Source organism: Canis lupus, chromosome 12 (assembly GCF_011100685.1).
Source record: "Canis lupus familiaris isolate Mischka breed German Shepherd chromosome 12, alternate assembly UU_Cfam_GSD_1.0, whole genome shotgun sequence".
NCBI lineage: Eukaryota > Metazoa > Chordata > Mammalia > Carnivora > Canidae > Canis > Canis lupus.
Window position 1 is genome coordinate 68,985,995 of NC_049233.1, and position 22,314 is coordinate 69,008,308.

At 43.1% G+C, this 22,314-nt stretch overlaps 1 protein-coding gene across 2 annotated transcripts in view; it reads right to left on the bottom strand.

The window, feature by feature from the left end:
• Positions 1 to 22,314, bottom strand: part of LAMA4 (laminin subunit alpha 4) — a 142,434-nt gene that overhangs the window by 44,654 nt on the left and 75,466 nt on the right. For both annotated transcript variants that reach the window (XM_038554984.1, XM_038554983.1), the window contains exons 9-15: positions 21,348 to 21,459; positions 18,225 to 18,392; positions 15,509 to 15,702; positions 11,579 to 11,695; positions 5,539 to 5,687; positions 1,837 to 1,978; positions 1,025 to 1,121 (exon numbers count right to left, since the gene is read on the bottom strand). In XM_038554984.1, coding sequence (XP_038410912.1) covers positions 1,025 to 1,121; positions 1,837 to 1,978; positions 5,539 to 5,687; positions 11,579 to 11,695; positions 15,509 to 15,702; positions 18,225 to 18,392; positions 21,348 to 21,459 — 979 coding nt within the window. The remainder of the gene's footprint in view (positions 1 to 1,024; positions 1,122 to 1,836; positions 1,979 to 5,538; positions 5,688 to 11,578; positions 11,696 to 15,508; positions 15,703 to 18,224; positions 18,393 to 21,347; positions 21,460 to 22,314) is intronic.

Sequence of the window (22,314 nt, forward strand, 5' to 3'; positions counted from 1 at the left end):
TCTGTTTCAAATTTGGTCTTTGTTTTTAGGTGATGTCAGAAGTTACCTATATAATAGATTTCCAACCTCATTAGTCAATGCACACCCATCCTCCGGCACGAGTTCATCAGCTTAGAGATGAGTAATGTTTAGTGAAATTCTCACTCAATGCAGTTGTTTTCAGAAGTAGCTCACAAGAGTCAAAGTTGACTAAAATGATTTTGCTTTTATTTTTTCTCACTTGGGTGTGCTTGCTCTTACAGATGAACATTAGCCCTTGGAAATGGTTCTTCCCAGGTGGTCGTTCGGCTTGGCGTAAATGCAGTAAAATTGTAGAACACAAACTACAGGGCAGTGCCAAGATCCACATGGCTCGGTGGTATCTTGTCCTTCTGACACTCCCTGTGCTGACTCATTACTTCATGTAAAAATTTAAAGGGCCTTCTGAATTGTCCAAGAAAGACAAAATTATGCACAATATAGTTTTAATGCTAAGTGTATTTTATGGCATTATCTCCTTGAAATTTGGTATTTATGGTAAATTTCTATTAACCAGCCTATTTGATTAGCCAGAGCATCCACTACTACATGTTCATGTACATGGAAGGTTTTTTTTGTTTTTTCCTAAACCACAATTTATTTTATAATATCCAATCTTCAGGGCACCTGGGTGGCTCCTGGTTGAGTGTCCAACTCTTGGTTTCTCTCAGTCCTGATCTTGGAGTTGTGAGATCAGCCCCGTGTCGGGCTCTGCATTCGGTGTGGAGTCTGCTTGCCCCCCTCTCTCTACTCTCCCCCCTGCTCTCTCTTTCACTCTCTCTTGACTAGAAATTTCAAATCTTAAAAAAATCATAATAACATATCCAATCTTCACTTTTCCAATACCTTGAATCTCAGCAGGAACTCTTAATGTATTATTCAGTTAAAAGATCATCTGCTCTTTAATCCTAGAATTTTGAAATCTCTGTCCATATGCAGAAGTGGTGTATGAAAAGAGAGAAGCAACTATAAATCAGAAGGAAGGTAGGAAAGGGAAGATAGTTACTAGGATCTGTCTTTGCTTGCAGCTCTCTGGCTTGATTGAGGAGGTTCTCGCTCTCATCCTTATGGTAAATGATTTGAGTATCAATCCCACTCACAGCCTGCAAAGGAATTGTGTGGAAAGAGTAAGAACGACAGCAGAAGAAATCCACTTTTCATGGATTGAAAATTTAAATGGCACCATTTATCTGCTAAACATCACGCAAAATTCACACAATTTCATTTCCGTAGCTCAAAATCAAGGTCAAGTGGGAACACAAGAAAATAAAGTCCAGGACATTTTCAAGATAAATGTTTTTCAAGGAAAATTCAGTGCATCTAGAACGGTGTCTGGCCAAGGCCCCAGCAAAGTGCTTGTCAAATAGACGCCACTCAATAAATAGGTTTTTGAGTTGAAAAAAATGAATGTATGCATAAAGCGTCTTCTGTCCCAGCACAGGCTATTCTTAAATATGTCTTATTCAGAGACTGTGGTTTAAAAAAGCTGTCAAAGGAACTGGCATTTGCTGACAGGAGGATGGCACATAGTAACACAAATAAAATGGTCTTTTCTTAGTTCTCTTGCCCTTTCTGCCATTTGTATTACATTGGAAGCTCAAGTGGTTACACGAGAAAACAGAAAAGTCATAAGCTGGGAAAAGGCAACATGTAAAGTGAACTTTAAAACACGAGAACACTCAGGGCGGGGGAGCGCGGCTGGCTGGCTCAGTCACTGGAGCATATGACTCTGGATCTCAGGGGTGTGAGTTCGAGACTCACACTGGGTGCAGAGATTTATTTAAAAAATATCATAAAAACAAGTAAGGGAATGCTCACATCATAAATTCGGTCAGTGATGTTCAGAGCCCATGCTGCCGTTTCATTGGCTTCATTGACGTAATTGGCGATGTTTTCGTAGACGTTTGAAGCATCCAAAGCCTTCTGTACCAGCCCATTCATATCTGAACTGTGCAGATTCCTGTTAAAGAACAAATTTGCCGTTATTTCTCTTTCTTACTTTTTTTTAGGGGAAATGAGGCCATTTATATGGTTTGATCTGAATACTTCTGGGACCACAGGGACCTCCTTCCTGTTATTCAAAATCACCTGTCTCAGCAAGTCTTCCTGGGCTGCCTTTCCTAGGAGCACATCTTTTGCTCTTCTTTGCCTTGGTGCCCCCAGGACTTTACCCCATACTGGCTCCATGGAAGCTGTTAGCCCCGCTGAGGCCACAGGAAAAGGGAAGGATGATTTCAAAACAGCCCTCTGCACCTCTTCAAGCACCCAAATCGGCATTGTTATTTCCTTTCCATAAAAGAAACTGAGGCTCCCAGAGCAGGTGCACAGCCTCAACATGGTGTCAGGTATTAGTTGGTTTTATTCTATTCATTCAACCTTTGGTTCACTTTATGAAACATCATATTTTCCCTTAAGAAGGGGAATGATATGGGACACCTGGGTGGCTCAGCGGTTGAGCACCTGCCTTCGGCTCAGGGTGTGATCCCGGGGTCCTGGGATCGAGTCCCACAACGGGCTCCCTGCAGGGAGGCTGCTTCTCCCTCTGTCTGTGTCTCTGCCTCTTTCTCTCTCATGAATAAATAAAATTTTTAAAAAATAAAAAAAAAAGAAGGGGAATGCTATATACTGAACATCTAGGTGCAGACACCAGCCTAGCCTTGTCCTGCATGATATGTCTTTAGTTTTTACCACACCCGTGAAGTAGACATTGTTATTCCCTTTTCATAGAGGGAACCAGGGCTCTTGTGATGGTTTGTCTCTCTCCTGCGGCCCAGCTGCTTCCTTAAAGGGTGAAGCCCTACTCATGCCCATTTCCGCCTTTGCCTTATCCACCGTGTTCTCTGCCTTTACCCCTCTGCGGCCTCGGTAAGGTTCATCTAATAGTAATGGTACCCATCCTGCGGTGGGCCCTCTCACATGGCGGATCTCACATGCCTCAGGGGATTGATGTGAAGTTCAACAGGGATAAAATATCTGAAATGCTTGGTACCGTGCCTGTCATCCAATAAACATCAGGGTTTATTATTGTGCCTGAACTATTTCCTGAACCGGAATTTCAAATTCTAAGTGTATTAGTAGAATAATTCACTTTATCGACAAATGCTTCTTCTTAGTATAAACATCTCTTCATTTATGCAGCTCATCCTGAATCCTTGGTCTTAATTTTACTCAGTTTTGAATCCACCATTCCAAACATTGATGACTACTATCATCAGGAACTTCTAGAAGATTCTCTGTGACCCAGGATGTGACATTGCAGATCCCACGCTGGCTCATCTCTTCCAACTGCCCTGACCTATGGAGCTCAATTGAGTCTCAGCTTCCTGCACCCAGCTTCAGCCCCTGCGTGCTCTCTCAGGCTCAGAACGACTTCTCTGAATCCCCTTGGCTACTTCCTTCTCTTTTGTCCAAGCTCATCATCATCGGGCTCCTTTGCGAGAGGGCTGGTTTATCCATTAGGCATAATAGGGCCCCATAAGATTTTTTTTTCATTTTTTTTAAATCAGAAGAACAATGAGGATACTAATAATGATTACATTAATCTTTATAACAATGCTGTCATGACGTATAATTTAATTTTTTTTTTTTAATGGAGGAAAGGGCCCACAGACGCAAAGGTACCTAGGGCCCAGGAAAGCCATAATGCAACTCTGCTTTGCAGAGGTAATTCTAATCTAAATAATTGCTATTTTTTCCTACCCACAATCCCTTGTCCTTAGAAATGGCACAGATAATAAAATTTAAGGAAGTTTTAAAAGGAAGGGATATAAGGAGTAAAATGTTACAAGTATTCATTAATATTTTAAAATTTTGCTGGCTAGTGTTAAGATACTAGGAAGAGCTTGAAACAGTCTGTAATACTCTGCTTTCATTACTAGACACAAAACAGGTATTGCATCAATACACAAAATGAAAATGTGCTTTTGAAATGGAAGTTTCTTGATGAATTATGTTTATCTCTGTTTTATGCACGCGAAGCAAATCGTTGGGTCAACAAATGATGAAGAATATTTACATCTTGAGGGCAAGACATCTATTAAATTTGGAGGTTTCCCTGAATATATCCAGGCTAAAATATCCTAAATGCAAAAGGCGCTCAGGGTGATTGATATTTCTGATCATTTTTCCAGGTGAAGCATGGGCAACTTTCTTGGAATCACGCTATAAACACTGTTGCAGGGTGTCATTTAGTGAAGGTATGTGTTGGGATCCCAGTCAACAGGACATAGTCACTAAAATGACAAAAGAACAATCAAGAGAACCATAGGAGGCATCTCAGAAACAATATTATATTAATATAGCATATTGTGCAAATAGTATACTATCTAAGCTCCATTTTATTGGCTTGATCAGAAGCACATTTCTTGGAAGCATGACACTATAACGCCATCCTGGACACCAAGATTTTACATAACATCTGTTTCTCTGTGTCTGTCTGCCTACATCTCTCCCCTCTTTCTTTCAATTCTCAGAAGATTTGGAGGGATATTTGAAAATTTTGACAATCAGGAATAAAAAAGTAGTTTAAGTTTGAAAGAGAGTTGTTATTGGTTTTTATTTTATTCATGACCTTTACTGATCTCATTTCTAATTGCCAGATTTGTAGTCATTCTCTGTAATTATCTCATTATTTACCTATCATTTCAAGGTCATGAATTCAATTCCAATCTTTCAGTACATTTCAATTAACATTAATTGAGTGCCCAAAGGGTGTGCGACTCTCTTCTGGATGCTGTGAGGAAAATTGCCAATTGATTTTCTCTTAATCAGGTGTTGAAATCAAACATTTCCTGCTGGGCAACTGTAGAGCGTCTAGAGTATTTACCAGAAGTCAGTTGTATTGCCAACTTCCAAGGCTTTACCTAAGACCCTTGGGTGTGGAAACCTAATGGTGTCTGTGAAATAAATATGTGATGGGGGTAGAATTAGACTTGTAGAGGGATCTGATTTACTTGGTAATTTTTTTTAAAAGTCTTATTTATTTATTATTTGAGACAGAGAGAGACAGAGAGACAGAGAAAGAGAGAGGAGGGGCCACGGGAGAGGGGGAGAGAGAATCTCAAGCAGATTCTATGCTGTACATGGAGCCCCACGCGGACTTAATCTCATGACCCTGAGCCAAAATCAAGAGTCAGCCGCTTAACCAAGTGAGCCACCCTGACGCCCCTTACTTGATAGTATTTTGTGCAGCAGTTATGCCCTTAACCAAATGTCTTAGGTCTCACTTTATTAATAACTATGGAGCAGAACCACCCCTCAGAACACAGGTCTCTAATTTGACAGATTTTTTTTTTTAGACCAAGAAACTCTTCCCAAAGTAATTGCAATAAACAATGATTGGCTGGTTCTCAGTTCTCAGAGTGGCTTGGTTCCAACCAAGCGCCCTCCAAATGAGCACACAAACATACCCCAAAACCTAACCCATTAACCAGTATCCCTGTAACTCTGGCATGTGGAATTGAAGAAAAATGAGTTATTCAGCCTATACCGATATTTGCATTTCTAAAACCAGGATATTACCTGCTCAATTCATCAGCCTCTTGTTGAAGGTTCTGTGCATGGTCAACAGCTTCTTGGACTAAATCATGACGAAGGTTGCTGAGATTGGCTAGTTTGCCTTGTAGTTCATTTTTGGCTCCGTCTATTTCCGCATAAATCCCCGAAGCATTCTAAAGAGAATATTTTAAAAAGTGAATTGAATATAGAAGGTCTTAAAATCTTTCCCCCAGGGAGCTCTTTTCTTCCTTTTTATGAGGTTCAGTAAATTTCGGGCCAGGTCTACCTTGAGTCTGAAATACTTTAAGTAGACTTTTATCTATTTCTTTTGCATCTTCAACAAAGATTGCTACTGATTGCTTCCCTAGCTTTCAGACACTCTCTGCCTTCTCCCATGTGAAAAGAAAACAAAATGAAGCTAAACAGAAAACCTCCATTACCCATACCTCTCCCCAATGTTGTTACCTTACTTTTCTATTCCCTCCGCAGCAATATGTAGACAAAAAAGTGTTTATGTTAGCTGTCTCTATTCCCTCACTTTTTAATTCGCTCTTGAACCCACCCCAGTCTAGTTTTTACTTCACTACTCCAACAAAACAGAAATTCAAGTGAATGATACCTAAGTTACTAAATCTAACGAGCGTCATTCGTTGCTCCCAGTCACCCAAAGAGTGATTCTGATCATTGTCGCCATTCTTAAGCCAATCATATTTCCTTCCTCCATCGCCATCTGATTCTCAACAGATCACTTTTTCTTTTTTATTTAGAAGACATCAACTGCCTGCAGCAGGGATCATTTTTTCTGTCCTCCTGATGTTTCCTCTCTATGAGGCGAGCTCAAATAGTGAAACCTCAGACCTCTCCACCCCTCTCCTCACTCTGCTCCTGAGAGGGGGACTGGTTTATTTGATTGGTAAGTTTTGGGGGGATAACTGTAGGCTCTGTTCAATTCTACCTTCTGCCTCTTGGTAGCAAGCTCCAGCAGAAAGCCTGAGCTCTCCTGTGTTTGTCCCCAGTGAAAGCTGTTCTGTGCAGAAGCCCCACACGAGCCTGCAGTGCTGCCTGTCTGAGTGGGCAGCTCTGTCTAATTCTAGGTCTGAGTATTAGCAACCCCACTTGGCTAAGAGACCTAAAGCCACACCCTCGACTGCATTGGAAACGAAGGTGATGTTCTTAGACTTTACATTTACTGTTTTATTTATTTTTCAACTTGTTTAGAACTTGGGAGCCGAAAGGGGGTACTCTTGTCCTCACAGACTCCAACACCCACAAAGAAGAATTGCAAACATCTCTTTGCCACCATCCTCCGGTCCCTCCCTCACCCAGAAACCCCTATACACTTATTTATAGCTGCATCTTTATGTACATTTTCTTCATACTTTCAAAGGAAAAGTGTTCCTTTTCCATATAAGGTACACTGTCCTGTTCTCTGTTCTTCTGGCTCCTTAGCTACTGGCTCCTCTCAGATGTAAACATGCCCCAGTTAACCTCTCCCACTAAAAACAAACAAGCAAAACCTACTCCTTGACTCTAACTGCCCCTCCAGCTTACTTTCTTTGTTGATGCAGTGCATTCCACAGAAATGGTTCTTGCCAAGGTCCCCAGTGTCAGACACCATATTGCCAGACCCATTTGACACTTTCCTGTCTGTATTTGCTGGATTTATCTCTGGTCTGTGACAGTGTTGGTCGCTGCCTTTACCTTAAAACTCTCTTTCCTAGCTTCTGTGACACTGCTGTCTCCTGGTTCTCCTGTTTCACTGTCTAGGAAGGAGACTTTAAAAGTTGGTGCTGCTCGGTCTTGACTCAGCCCTTTCCTTTCTGAATACTCTAACCCCTGTCTCCCAGCCCAGACTGTCAATCTTCCAACCCACTGTGCACCATCCTACAGGAATGGTGATCTTTCTGTTAAGCAAATCTGATCGTGTTATTTTCTCTCTCAAAATCAGCCAATTGCTGTACAGGAACAAATTGGATTACTCTAGTGGCTTCATCAACTGATCCCTCCTCTCTCACCAATCTCATCATTTCTCACCCCCTCCACCCCATTACCTACCACTGCAAACTTTGCTAACTGATGTTTTAATGCTCCATGATTTTTTTTGACCTCTGTGTTTTCTCAAATAATATTTTCTCTGTCCATGATACTTTGTTTCCTTTTTTCTCTGACTCACCTGGAAAAGTTCTACTCATCCTCCCAATTTCAGCTCAAATATCACTTCCTTTATGAAACCATCCCTAATTTCTCCAGGATGAGTTCAATGTTGCCATATATTTCTATTGTCCCTCTACCACACTACTATAATCATTTTACCTGAATATTCCACCCATCAGACTACATAGTCGTAGAAGTCAAGATTTGTGTCTAATTTATTTTTGTATTTCCAGAATGTAGCACAATCCTTAGAACAGAGGGTTTATTTCTATGGAGACAGTATTAAGTGTTTAGCTGTTTGGTAGGTCATCTGGGGAACAATACTTTGAAAAAAAATATATTTAGTTATAAAAACAAGAAAAATACTACGGACATTCCACCTTTACTCATTGATTCATTCAACAAATATTCATCATATGCCCACTATGTGCCAGGCACTCTTTTAGGGGATAGCATGCATAGCTATGAATGAAGTCTCTGCTCTCCAGGAATTTACAGTCTAGTGGGAATGTGTAGATGATAAACAACTGACCAAATAATTAAACAAGTTAATTTCAGGGAGTAAAGAGTATTTTGAATAAAATACAATAGGCGAGATGGATTGGACAGTGATTGAGGGTAAGAACCCCATTTGAATTGAATGTTCACAAGGACAACAGCCATTTGACGATCTGGAGACAGCAAGTGCAAAGGTCCAGAGTTAAGGAAAAGTACAGGTGTGTTTGAAAAGAGTTGGTGGGTAACAGGGGAATGGGCAGGAGGGCAATGAGTTGGGGAGAGATACATGGAATGAGGTAGAGAGTTGGGCCAGAGCTGGGGCACTTAGGGTCTCACAAGCCGTGGTAAAATGAGCTTGTTTCTTACTCTGTCACTGGAAGTTTTATGAAAGAGAAATAATGTGATCTGATTATGTATTTAAGGGATTGTTTTGCTACTGCATAGAGAATGAGTCTTGAGGGGCAAGATTGGAGGCAAATGAACCAGTAGGAGGCTCCTTTGGCAGTTCCTGCTGGAGAAGAGGTGGTTTGGACTGCAGAGCAGCAACAGAGAACGGAGTGGTCAGAAATCAGGACTCATTTTGGAGAGAAGCTCAAGAGGTCTTACTGAAATGGGAAGGAGGGGAAAGGAGAAATCAATGACTCCTGAGTTTTGATTTGAGCAAACAGGGTTGTGCCACTTACTGAGGTGGGGAAGACTAGGGAAGGACCAGGTTTTATTCAGAATATGTTAAGTTTGATGTGTCTATTACACATCAAAGTGATAGATAAAATTATGATTCTGCTATATATCACATTAAGTTCTTGAAAACTTCAAGTAAGCATTTGGATATATGAGTTTGGAACTCAGTGGAAGTATGAAGGTTGGAGGTATGAATTATGAGACCATGCATATAATCGTTCTTTAAAACCATGGGATTCAACAGGATCAACTAGGGAGAAATTAAAAGTACCAAAGAGGGCCCAGGACTGAGAACTGAGCCATTCATTATCAAGAGCAGGGATGGACAGAGCTCTGTGCCAAAAATGGCTCAAGGCCTGTTTTTATATAGCTCCTAGCCAAGAATATTATTTATATTTTTAAAGAGTTGTAAAAAAATAAAAACAAACAAACAAACAAACAAAAAACAAAAAAGATTAAGGGATTGTGGTTATACGTGGCCTGCAGAGTCTAAGATATTTACTACATAGAGGATGTGTAGAGGTGAAGCTGGCAGAAGAGTCTGGGAAAAAATGGCCAATGAAGTGGGAGGAGGACCAGATGAATGGGGTCCTGGAGGAGCCAGGATGAAAGCTCAGAGTGTTTAAAAAAGGAGGAAAGGTTAACTGGCAGGAAGGGTAAGAATGCTGAGGAGGGAGAAACAACCACAGTTTTGGCTATGTTGAGTTCTCCGATGACCTGGGTAACAGTCTTGGTGGAGGGGCGTGAAGTCCCATTTGGAGTGGGTTGTATACAGCAGACAGTGGGGTCTGGGAGGTGGAGATGACAATGGTAAATGACTCTCTAGGTGTTTTCCTGTGAAGCTGAGCAGAGTAGAGTAATGGGGCAGAGATTAGAAGGGATGTAGGCAAGGTCTTTCCTCTTTTAAAGGATAGGAAATGCTTAGAGCATGTTTACATTTTGGTAGGAATGGTCCAGTACAGAGTGAGAACTGGATGAACAGAAGAAAGAGGGAAAACTTTTGGTAGTGAAACTCTGTGACCATTTTTGAGCTGAGGAACAATGAGATTCAGAGCACAGGTGGAGAGATGGGACTTCGCCAGGAGACGAGACACTTCATTAATTATAATAGGAAGGAAGAGTGAAGTAGGAATACAGATGTTGGTGGGCTAGTGGACCCGGGCAGGAAAGATTAGGGAAGTCGTCTTCTCTTTGTTCCTATTTTTCAGTGAAGCACAAAGTAAATTCACCAGCCAGACTAACAGAAGAGGAGGTGGGTTTTTCATTATGTTGGCTTCTCTGGTATGGCCATGATGCTGGGGCTACTTGGGTTTACTGGGATATGAGGATGAATCAGTAGGGGAAGTGGTGGGTGTACAAGTTAAAGGTGTTTGCAAATAATGATTATACGGTAGTCTCGTCTTATCTTTGGGGGACACGTTCTAAGACCTTTAGAGGGTACCGAATCCTAGATGTACTATGGTTTTCCCATGCATACCAACCTATAATAAAATTTAATTTGTAAATTAGGCTCAGTAAGAGATTAACCACATTAACGAATAATAAAATTGAAGGCTTATAGCAACGTATTGTAATAAAAGTTACGCGATCCCTCTCAAAACATGTTATTGTACTCGCTCTTCTTGTGATTATGTGAGGTGATTATGTGCCTACATGATGAGATGAAGTGAGGTGCCTGATGCAGGCAGGTTGTGACATAGTGTTAGGCTACAAGTCACCTAGAGAGGATAGGTCAGAAGCAGGATCATCTGCTTCTAGACGGAGGTTGACTGTGGGTAACTGAAACCGTAGAAAGCAAAACCATGGAGAAGGAGGGACCACTGAAACGATAATTTTAGGTGCTTAAGGAGGGAGAGAGGATATGAGAGGAGTGGGATAATGAGCTGGATGAGGTCTCCATGTGGCCAGAGGATTGTTGGGAGTGGGCATTCCAGAGTAAGTGAGATGAGAGAGGGAGGGGCTGGATACTGGGATTTGGGAGGAGGTACTGTTATTGATGACAAGACCTGGGTATGGCCCTAGGAGGGATAACCAGGGCTGGCTGGAGGAAAAGCTTATTGGCCAGGAGAAGTTACAGGAGCCAGACGTCTGAGAGCTGGTGGGCTCAACTGTCTAGATTTTGATGTCACCAAAGATAGTGATGGGAGTAGGGATGGAGAGGAAGACAGGGAGCTTGGTGCTGAACTAGCCATAGGACGAGATGGTGATCCGATGATTTTAAAATGGTATCCTTTCAAAGGTAATAAAAATAAGCTAAGAGTAATTTGGGAATTGGTTGGGTTTACTGCATTTTACTGGAAATTTTCCACTTTAAAAATGTGTCTCTTATTGATTTTGAACGCTAGCTTTATGAAGTACACAACTCATGACTAAAGAGTTGAGTAGGATGGATCTAAGCAGCACTTACTTTCTGCAAGGAGATCCATGCTGTCCAATTCAGTAGCCGCTGGCCACGGGTGGCGCTATTGAGCACTTGAAATACGGTTAATTCAACCGAGGAATTCAATTTTAATCTCTTTCATTTTAAGCCACTTAAATTTACATTTAAATAGCCGTATGTGAGTAGCACCACCATACGATGAAAGAAACTGAAAAATTCGGTCATCTAATCTTGCTTCTATAACGCCAGTTAACTCCACAGATCGGTAGTGGATTCCATTAGTGTTCTGTGACCTGAGCAGCTGCTCCAATCTGCTATAAACACAAACCTCCAAGTCACATGCGTCCTTACCTTTACTGTGTCATCAAGTTCTGAAAGGGTCAGCCGAGGTGTTGTCAGAGAATCCAAGGATGTCTTCAGAGAAACATTCACCCCTTCCACCTGTTCCCTCACTCTCTCGTATTGTTTCTATGGGAACGAGGAGCAAGCAAGAGTGGAAGAGAAGGTCACTTTAGAGAAAGCATCCAGGAGGGTAGTCGATGTCACCTCCTCCTATCTTTGTGCCCAGACGAATCTGGGTTCTTATCCCAGCCCCACCACCTAATGGCTGCGGGACTTTGGGTAATTCTATGCATGACATACTCAGTTTTCTCATGTATAATATGGAGGTAGCAAAAGTGAGCCCTTTGGGAGCTTTGAAGCACTTAGTTATGACTCTTACTTGCAGCACCATCACCTCAAAGAGAGTCACCGCTTCAGAGAGGGCCGTTGACTTTTTCTCCATAAACGTAAAGTGAGACCCTGGATGCAGGATTGCACAGAGGCTCTATATTTGCAGTAAGTGGAAAATGAATTAAGTCTCAAATCCATTTATCATGTGCTGACTTTAGGCCAGGCACAAGTAGCTCATTTGGATAGGAATAAGCATATGCAAACAATCGTCAAGTCCTTAAAAAAAATGTTTAAATGGCCCTACTATGAAAGCATAAAATTGTGACTTTCCTTCCTGCCACTCTGAGCTCTTTATGTTGTTAGAGGCTCAGATTTTTTGAGGGAAATGGCCCCAGTGTTTTTTTGATGAATGCTTCCATTTCTACCCTCACAGTTGGGTTCTAGAAGCAGGCATGCTGTGATTCTGAGGAAATATTAGAAAACGTCAAATGAGTTTGGAGTTTGAAAGCAACCAGAACGATGCTTCAAGAGGGAAAATTACGACTCGTTTTACAATCGGAGTAAAAAAATGAGTTGAGGTTACTTTAGAAAGAGTAATTTGAATGGGAGCTGAAATATATGACTTGCGCTGCAATCGAAGATATCATGGGAAATAATTATGGAAGCCCAGATACTGAAGGACATACTTTAAAACTTCCTAAGTTCATCTTAATGTCTTTCGTGCTCCCTGCAGTCTTTTCTAATTTAGTGGGAAGGAAGATGGAAGCCATCCTCTGCAAACGCATCGCTACGGGGGAAGATATAGGTCCAAGGACAGAATAGAATCCCATTTGAACATCTTCTTAATGCAAGAACATTACAAAATCAATTTGCCCTCAAAATCCATCAAGCTTACCACAGTGTGACTATCTTGGGTTAATTATTCTTGTCTCCACGAGGAGAGGTAGTTACACAGCTCTACACAAAAGCAATATTTTAAAGTACGGGCATTGAACTCTGTAAGGAAAGGAGGTGAAAAAAGGTGGGTATCATTTAGCTCCTTCAGAGCAGTTTTCCTTTCCAGACTCTGAGATATGACCCCTGTTGGAAGCTCTTGTATGTGGGCGCCTTGGGGGAACAGAGCTAACATTCTGAAGCCAGAGCCAAATTTCAAAGCCTTGAGGTAACAGCACTGAGTGCGAAGTTCTTTGCAGTAGTTGGGGGTGATGGGCGCCAGGTTAAGGGGCTTCCCCCTTGTCGTGTACAGAACTCATCATACACAGCGTTAGACAGAAATGAGCAGGATTAGCTTCAAACCGAAGATGCTCCTCACAGGAAGGAGGTCAATTTGAACAAAAGAGAGTTTTGAAAACCAATAATTATGAAAACGACACACAATTAGCACGATGAGGCATGTTCGGTATCCGTTTCACGTATGCAAAGGATAATAAAAGGTTCCTGATCCTTAAAAAAAAAAAAGATAGAAACGGTCCTGGGAAGGCAGAGGTCTGGTTTAAGAGACTCTCGGAACAGTGCTTTTTAAACTATAGCATCTTACCATCATCGGACGAAGATTTGTATCATTCTGTTACCCTTCGGGGTGTGTAGGATGGTGAAGCAAATGGTGTAATTACTAGTTGTGTGGCTGCTGTTTGCACACATCAGGATGATTAAACTGCGTGGTTATTTTTGGTTTCGTAAAAGGGCCGGAAACACGCTGTTGCTCTTTTCTAAGCTGTGCTGTGGGTCTAGGGGTGAGCTGTGGAGCTACCACACGTGCACCCAGAGGGAAGACAGGTCCCTGGTGGGGGGGGGGGGGACGGTCACAAGGCGGGTTATGGGATTGCTGAGGAGGCACCCACTAACCTGGGGTGGGGGGTAGGCTTCCCGGGGGGGGGGTGATGCCTGGGGCTACTGAGTGGGGAGTAGAAGTGTCCGTTCCAGGCCGATGGGGTGACTGGGTGACTGGGGCTGCGATATCGCCTGAGCTAAGCTGCGAGGCGGGGACACAGCGGTAGGAGAGGCCAGGGAGCCTGGCAAGGGTGGGTCACAGAGGTCCCTCGCGGCCTGCGCAGGGGCAGAGGCCACAGGACGGTGCCTCAAGTGTCCTGAACCATGACCCCCAGCAAAAAAAAATGCAATCTCAGTTGCAGGACTAAGGCAGGGATGCGATGAAACCGCACCTTCCTGTAGATAATGCGCTTTGATAGTCTCTATTCTACATTTTCTTTCTAGTCAATGCTGGTTATTCAACTACACTTCACTTTTTATTTCTTTTAACGGCTGGTTAGAACCTTCCAGTGGCTCATAGGCTGCAGAGTCAAAGGCAGCAGGAGACGACGAAGGGCGTTAGCGGCCGAGCAGGGCCTGGTGTGGGAACGGAGGGAAGGGTGAGGGGGGCAGCGGCTCAGGCGGGGTGCTGCGGCCTGGTGGGAAGGGGCCCGGACTGGGGAAGAGACGGACGGGGAGGGGTTATTTTGGTCACTACCTTGACCGTCATCGTTCTAGAAATCTACTGGCTAAGGGATTGCTCCTGTTTGGAAAATGGTGGTAATTAAAAGGTGATTCCCTTTCATTCAGGAAAATTTCCAGTGACCTACTGGGAGATGGTGACGACTGAATACTGGGCGGAGAGTCTCACTGAAGTTGGTTTTGCAGACAACAAAAACAAACAGCTGAATTAACGAATTTGCTCATGGCAGCTTCCTATTTTTTGGCATTGCTATTTCACTCTGATCTTTATAAATATGTCCAGTGACGCACGCGTCTTCCTCCCAGAGTATGGCTCCCCTAGGTGGGGGTGGTTGTGGGTGTCTGCATTGCTCGCAACAGCCGTGACCACCGACCAGATGTAAGCCCCCCAAGTGGGCCTGCACAAATCCTGGCCCCACTGGGGTGGCTGCCTCTGCAAGCTATGGCTACGTCTGCGGATTTCTTTGTATTTGCATGACCTTTGGCTTGAGTTGGACTCCCCAGCTCTGCAGCTGCTGACCAGCCAGGCTGTGGGATTTGCTTATCAGGCCTTCCCCAAAATTACCCATACCCTCTAGAAACGTGGTTCTGGGTTGCTTTGGGGTTCTAGTGCGCGCTCTCTCTCTCTCTTTTTATTTTTAAGGTAGGCATAGGGGACGCCTGGGGGGCTCAGTGGTTGAGCGTCTGCCTCCAGCTCAGGGCTTAACCCCCGGGTCCTGGGATCGAGTCCCACATCAGGTTCCCTGCAGGGAGCCTGCTTCTCCCTCTGTCAATGTCTCTCTGCCTCTCTCTCACTGTGTCTCTCATGAATAAACAAATAAAATCTTAAAAAAAAAAGTCTTAAAAAATAAAGGTAGGCATAGGAGCAGCACATTGCTCACTCACTTGCAAGAACCCACATATCCGTACACGCAGACACAAGCACCAGTTGTGTCCTTATCAATGCAAAAGCCAAACAATGATGATGGTTTCAACTCGACTTTAGGTGCACAGAGGTCTATTAGCCACCTATGGTGGCAAAAATGTACAGATGCCTAAAAAACAGGAATATTTGAATGTACCGATATTTTAAGAAATTGGGCCCCCAGTGTCCCTTCCTGTCGCAGCGTCGTGTGGTGTATGGCTGGCACGCATTCACGGGTGGAGCGTGCACCGTACCTCGTGGTCCCGCTGCCTGGCTGCTGTGGCTCTGTTCATGTCTTCGGCATCCCTGACGTGGTCAAGAGCCTGGTCAAGTGATTCCTGGAGGTCTGACAACTTAGCATTGTAGTCATCCAGCTGCTCCAGGACGACAGGAAACAGAGAGCGGGTGTCATTGGACAGCCGCTGCCAGCTCTCGGCCTGGTTCAGCACTGGGAAGAGATAGGCACAGACACTCAGTGTGGGCCGCGCGGCTCCTCTCATTCCACCCGGCCCTTAGCGGAGGTGCCAACTCGTCAGGCCGGGCCTTCCTCAGCAACAGGGACTGGGGCCGTTGTTCATAAAAATAGCCCCGTGTTTTATACTCCAAGAAAGACAGACTGTGCTGTAGGGTTTGGGAGCCCCTGCATGACAGCCAGAAAGAGAGTTCGATTAGTTTTTCCATCGAGATTATGTTTTTTTGTGGAAACCATGTCATTATACTGTGTTTATTGTTACCCGGGATATTAATAATTTTACCAGACAAGGGTGTTTAGATATACACCCTTGGATATAATAGTAAAAACTCTTAAAAAATAGTAAAGACTCTTAAAAAAATAGTAAAAACTCTTAAAAGTAACCAGAATCATCTTGTCTGGTACTGACAAGTGGTGTTCACAACCACTCATTTTTCTGTATTTTCTCCAGGTGATTGTTTTTGGGTAGCTTCTTTAGGCCCAACATAAGCCATTATTTTGGGTGGTAGGAAGATTAAAAAGATTGTATTTCAGCTACAAGAATATTAATGACCAAGCGATGATACATTCTTAAATTCCGTATATGTCTTCATTCTCTGATCAAAGCAATACGCATTGAGTCTGACCCTTAATTCTCTTTTTCCTCCAGGGACTATCAGTCTGACTTTTTGAGGTTTTGTATTTCCTTTCATCACTGTGAGCAGAAGATACAAGCTCACGGCTGAGTAAAGAAGGTGGTTAAAAATGCATGGACTACGTGGAAGGTGGCTAAGTGGGAGATGTGATTGGTTTCATTTCCCCAGGGCAGCCTCGTTACATTCTCAAATAGACAAGGAGTGTGGAAGCATCTGCCTGTGACGTCAGAGCTCCAGCCTTCCTGAGCGCTGGCTTCATCAGAAGTGGGGCCTGACCGGCCTCTTGGGTTCTCACTGTTTCTGAGACTTCATACATTTGCTATGACAATATGCCTTTATGGGAAGAATGTTCCTCTTCTGCAATATGGGCAATAATTTCTAGCAGAAGTTGATGGGAACTATTGCAGGGACATAAATTAGTGCAGGTGTTCAGGTGTTCTTAACCCTCCCCCCCTTTTTTTGTTCTTAACCCTTCTTATGCCACGGGACCCTTTACCTTCTAGTGAAGCCTTCAGACCCCTTCTGATAATGTATTTTAAAATGTGTAAAATAAAATATATAGACCTAAAAAGAAGACCTATATATTAAAAAAAAAAACCCAAATTGGTAATATGGCAACACATGAGCTTCTTATTAATGCATAAAATAACCAGAGTTAGAGGCAAGGCCTCATAACCGCATAATTTTGAATTACTGATGAACCTAATGAGATAAGAACTTGTGAAATAAGAGTTTAGCTAAAATCTGATATCCAAGTCCATGGCTTCTCTTGTTGATTGTAGAGATTAAAAGGGACATGGATTCTTCACAACTCTTGCCATCAAGAGTAGAACCTATTTCCTCACACCTTTAATCTGGGCTGGTCTGGGCCAGTAAGATAGATACAACATGGTTGAGTTCCATTCTTGCCTTCCTGGAAGGCTGCTGCCTGTGAATGAACCTGGGCAAGGCTCCTTGAGGGTAACACCCGACTAGGGGGAGAGGCCCAGCCATCCCCGCTAAGGCCCCAGGCAGAGGAGGGAGGCCAGCTCGTGCTACGTGGAGCAGAAATCAGCTGTCCAGGTTGAGTTGAGCCCAAATTGCCAATGAAATCACGAGCAAATAAATGGTGATCATTTTAAATGAATATGTTTGGGTGAGTCGTTAATAACCGATCGAGCGACCAAGTCATAGGTTCCCTGATCCTACCGTGGTTTCTTGTCTACAGTCATCATGAAAGCAAGTGTTAAATTTGCACTGGAGGTTAAGAGTCATTAAAAGTCCTTCTCAGACCTCAGAACATGAATGTTGCTGGGCCTGTGGCTTTACCGCCTTCTCGATAAAATTTCTTTTATTGTAATTCTGAAAATTGGTTCCTCTTAGGTTTTCTTCCCCTATTTTACATGTTTTCATCAACTGTGAAGTCCCTGTTTCTTGTCCTCAGGAGTTTCAGGTCTATAGATTCTGTGTGCATGTCAGCTGTTTTTCAAAAGCTCAAGGTTGGGCCTGGATGTAAAAATCTTGGATTACCTGAGACCATGTCCAAGGTTCTAAATAGCAGTAAATAGGGGCACCTGGGTGGCTTAGTCGGTGAAGTGTCTGTCTTTGGCTCAGGTCATGATCCCCGGGTCCTAGGATGCAGCCCTGTGTTGGGCTCCCTGCTTCACGGGGAGTCTGCTTCTCCCTGTCCCTCTTGCTCCTCTCCCCACTCATGCTCTCTCTCTCTCTCTCTCTGTCTCAAATAAATGAATAAAATCTTTTTTAAAAATAGCTGCAAATATTGAGGATTGCTTGATTCGACCAGAAATGCTCCCCCGTGGCTCAGTGTCCTCGCTTGGACCCACAACGGAAGCAGACACGTGCTCTGCAAGTGGATATACTTACGTTCATGGGCTTCATCTACTTCTTCATCAACTAGCTCCCTTTGTGTGAAGAATGGCTGACGGCGTCTGATCTCCTCCAGCATTTTCTGGGCCAACACAAGCTTCTCAGAGATTTCCTCAGAGGTCAGTTCGTGCTCTTCCCCGTAGTAAAGCATCTTGTTGTTGATCTCTGAAAGGCAGGACACAGTGAGGGAAAGAAAGCACAGTGGGGGGTCTGGGCGTTTCCCAGTCACTGAAAACACTGAAAACACGGGGAGTGAGGGCAAAGGGCTGGGTGGATCCTAAAATGGAAAGAGGGCTTCATTCAGAGACAGCGTACCGATGCTCACGCTGCAAGCACTGGTCGCCAGGGTTGGAGTTCACCATATATTCCAAGGAGAATTAAAACCTGAGGAAACAACTCTGCTTCCCATTTGCTGTCTTCAGAATGGGAATGAGATTAATGTAAAGTCTGTCCTGACTTCACAGTGTCTGGTTTCCATAGTAATGTCTGAACATTAATATTTAACACACACAAATCCAGGGTCTTTGATCAACCTTTTTTTTTTTTTTTAAATAAAATACATAACTAGAGAAAATCGTCTGAGGTAGCACCTGTCATAGGATGTGTTAGAGGCATTAATTCTATTTTAGCCACAATTTATCTGCCCAAAGCTCTAAACCAAAATGAGAGCATATTGATAGTAGTTCAAGTAGGTGTTTCAGAGTATTCCATAGGCCAGATATGACATAGAGGTTTGAGTGTTTATTTGTTCATATAGATTTATAAATTTTGTGTGTATACACACCACATTCTGCAATTGCCTTCTGTAGTATGACTGTCAAGACTGGGCCATTTTAATGCTGGCTCATTTTCGGCCCGCTTCCGTAAGTAGGGTGGAGAATTTTAGAACCAAAGGCACTGCTGATGTTCCGAGGGATGAGACCAGTTGTCTACATGTCAACAGAGCTGAATTGTTCTTTGACTTTCTCTTCCTTCTAAATATGATCAGATGAGAGTTATGTAATTGCCACCTTGTCCTCTGACAGCTCTGGGAGGAAGCATTTTATCTTCCTGGCACAAATGAGATTGTGTGTCTGTGGTTTACTATGATCTATGCGGTTGGCCAGACAAGATGGGTAAACAAACAGTGGCGTCACATAAATCAAACCAGATAAGGCCTTGTATTTTATATGGATAATAGCTTGAAGGTCACCAATAGTTATTTTACAGATGGTTGGGCAAAAGCAGGACACACTATTGGTACCGTGTAGCATTCCTAAATTCTGAAGGAAGAGAGATAAACGGGTAAGAGGCTTTTAACGTTGTGAATATTACCGAGAAAGTCATAGGGAAACCGAGATACGCTACAAACAAAACTTATGAAGGGATTAAACATTCACTTTTCAAGTGAAATCTATAATATTAACTCAGAAATAAGCTAAACATCAGTCCCCCTCCCCACCCTACCCCCCTTAGATCTAGCACTTGCAGTGCTGACTTCTTTGGCATTTTGCTCCAAATACTACATGTTCAATTGGGGCCTGTTTTATTTTAGCCATGTCTGGCGTAGATTAGAAAAAGGAAATGTAGGCAATAACATTTTTTTGCCTTAGTCTTTGGAGACTATTCATACATTATTTTTAAAAGGTAAACTGATGGAAATTATTGTTTCCCATTTATATTTCTTTTGTATTTCTTTCATCTTCTCCAGTGCTTAAAGGGTCAAATAGAGGGCTTAGATGCCTTCCAAATGAAACATGTTAGAATAAAAGATTTACCGCAGCCAAGGTGAATTATTTTCTCTGAATGGCTTACGAGGATGTTTGCTTTATTTGCTGCCTAGAGGGGCATTTATTTCTTAATTAGATGAGGTCGGCTCATCTAAGTTCAATCTTACTTTTTGAAAAAAAAAATCAATAGTAACTCTAAAATGTCACAGGAAAAAATGTTTTACTGGTAGATGCAAAAGCACAAGACAGTGAGGACGGGATTGAGGGGTGTCTGAAATGCATGCCATTTATTTTTATTGTGTAGTACAGGCAGCAAAGAAAATATAGCAAGTGTCTAATCTCGGCTCCATTCATCCTTTTGCCTGGAATATGCTCCTTATACTTCAATATAAAGATATGACCTTCCCACTGTGGGCTCCTTCACTGCCATTGTGCCCTGAGATGCACTTGTTGTTGTCACCCAACTCTTAATACATAGGATAAAAGCTGTGGACACACACAAATACTGTACCTTAGCAGACTGTAACCCACGGAAATTCTTTTTATAATGAGTGAAAGTGCCTATTTTCTGTTGGCTAATTGAAGGCTGGTTTTCAGTAGGCTATTAAGACAGTCCTCAAAATATAGCCAGCACTTATCAGAAGTTAGAGCACAAAGAAGTCCTCCCCTAAGAGGGAAGGTAAAGCCACAAGGCTTTAGGGTAAAGAAATCTCACATGCCCCCCGGGACCCCTCCTCCAGGCTTTTCTTCTGGACTGGGGACCGGAGCACATTGCCTGCCTGGTCTTTGGGAAATGGCATCGTAGAGACACCTTAAGACAGTTTGGATTAGTGGACAGTTTCCTGCCACTCTAAAGGCAGTGTTTTTGCTGTAAAGTGTCCAGAAAACATGACTCCTACTCAGCTCTTGCATTTTAGAGACACCATAGCAATTCCATTTCTTCTGCTGGAAAGGTAATCTGGCCTTCCATCTCCTTGAAATGCCTGGAAAGGGAATGATTCTATACATTTATTCTTGACAACCAACACATAGAAAGTAGAGATGAGTACTTGGGGCTCCTAGACGGACAAACTAGGAGACCAAATATAACAGATACACTACTCATATTATATATAAACTAGAGGACCTATATATGATCTATACACTACTCATATTATATACAATATATATATAATATTATATATATGCACTTATGATATTTCATGTATATATAAAATGTATGTATTGTATATGAGTAGTGTATAGATCACATATATTTCATATATATGAAATACCATAAATGCATATATATTACCTTATATCTAACAGTTCCTGGCACAGAGTAAACATGAAGAGTGACCATATTTCTGTTGTTTTAACAAACACGAATGATTCCTTGACATTGAGCTGTAGGAGAGGAGAATATATTTACCTTGAATTTTATCCCTCATGTCATGAGCTTGCTCCATGAGTTGAGTTGCGTGGTTAATGGTATCCATGCTTTCCTTCTGAGCCAGCTTGCCCCTTCTCAAGGCTTGACTTTCCTACAAATAATCCATATAAACACCAGCTTAACTTTACGAGAAGGGGATGTTGTGTACGTGCATGTAGCGGCGGGTGGGCATACCGTATTCCATTACACACAAAGTTCCTGGGCACGGAAAGCTCTGGAACACCTAAAATGGTCCCAGAACTCATGCGTTGCAGGCAGACGTGATGGCCCACTTTGGAACTGCAGGATGCTCTGAACTCAGCCAGAGTCCTCTGCGCTGGTCACGGTTCAGTCCAAACCAACCGCCTTGCATATGTAATTTACTCTTTGAATTTTTACTGTAGCTCCGGATTCCAGACTAGGAAATTACCCATGTCTGCTGACCAATCTGACATTGTGCGGACGGAAGAGCGTCAAGTTTCCCAGTGGCGGGGGTGGGGTGGGGGAGACTGTTGAGAAAGTAGGCAGACCTTGAAATGCTTGCGCGTCCAGGGGTTGCTCCTGGGTGGTCCAGCCAGTGCTGACACCCAATTACCCCAGAGGTGGGAGGGATCATGCTGCCTGGGCTCAGTGTGGTTTTCCGTGCCGCAGTCCAAATTCCCAGGGACACTGATGGCACTTGGGTACAAAGGGCTCCCCTGGCAGATCTGGCCCAGAGTGAATTGAGACTCTTCTCTGAGAAGCAGACTCCATCCTCTCCGCTTGGGAGCTTCCGTGTCAGAGCTCCCATGCAGTATTTGTCGAGATGAGATCCCCACTCGAATGCAGCTTCTGGAAGGACGAGTGGGTATGTATGTGCACGTGCGTGTTTCTGTGTGTGCAAGGACAGAAGCTCATCTAAGAAATGGTTCAAGGCCGGGACCCTGGCCTGCGTGCAGGGCATTGGGGATGCGGAGCACTGGAAAGA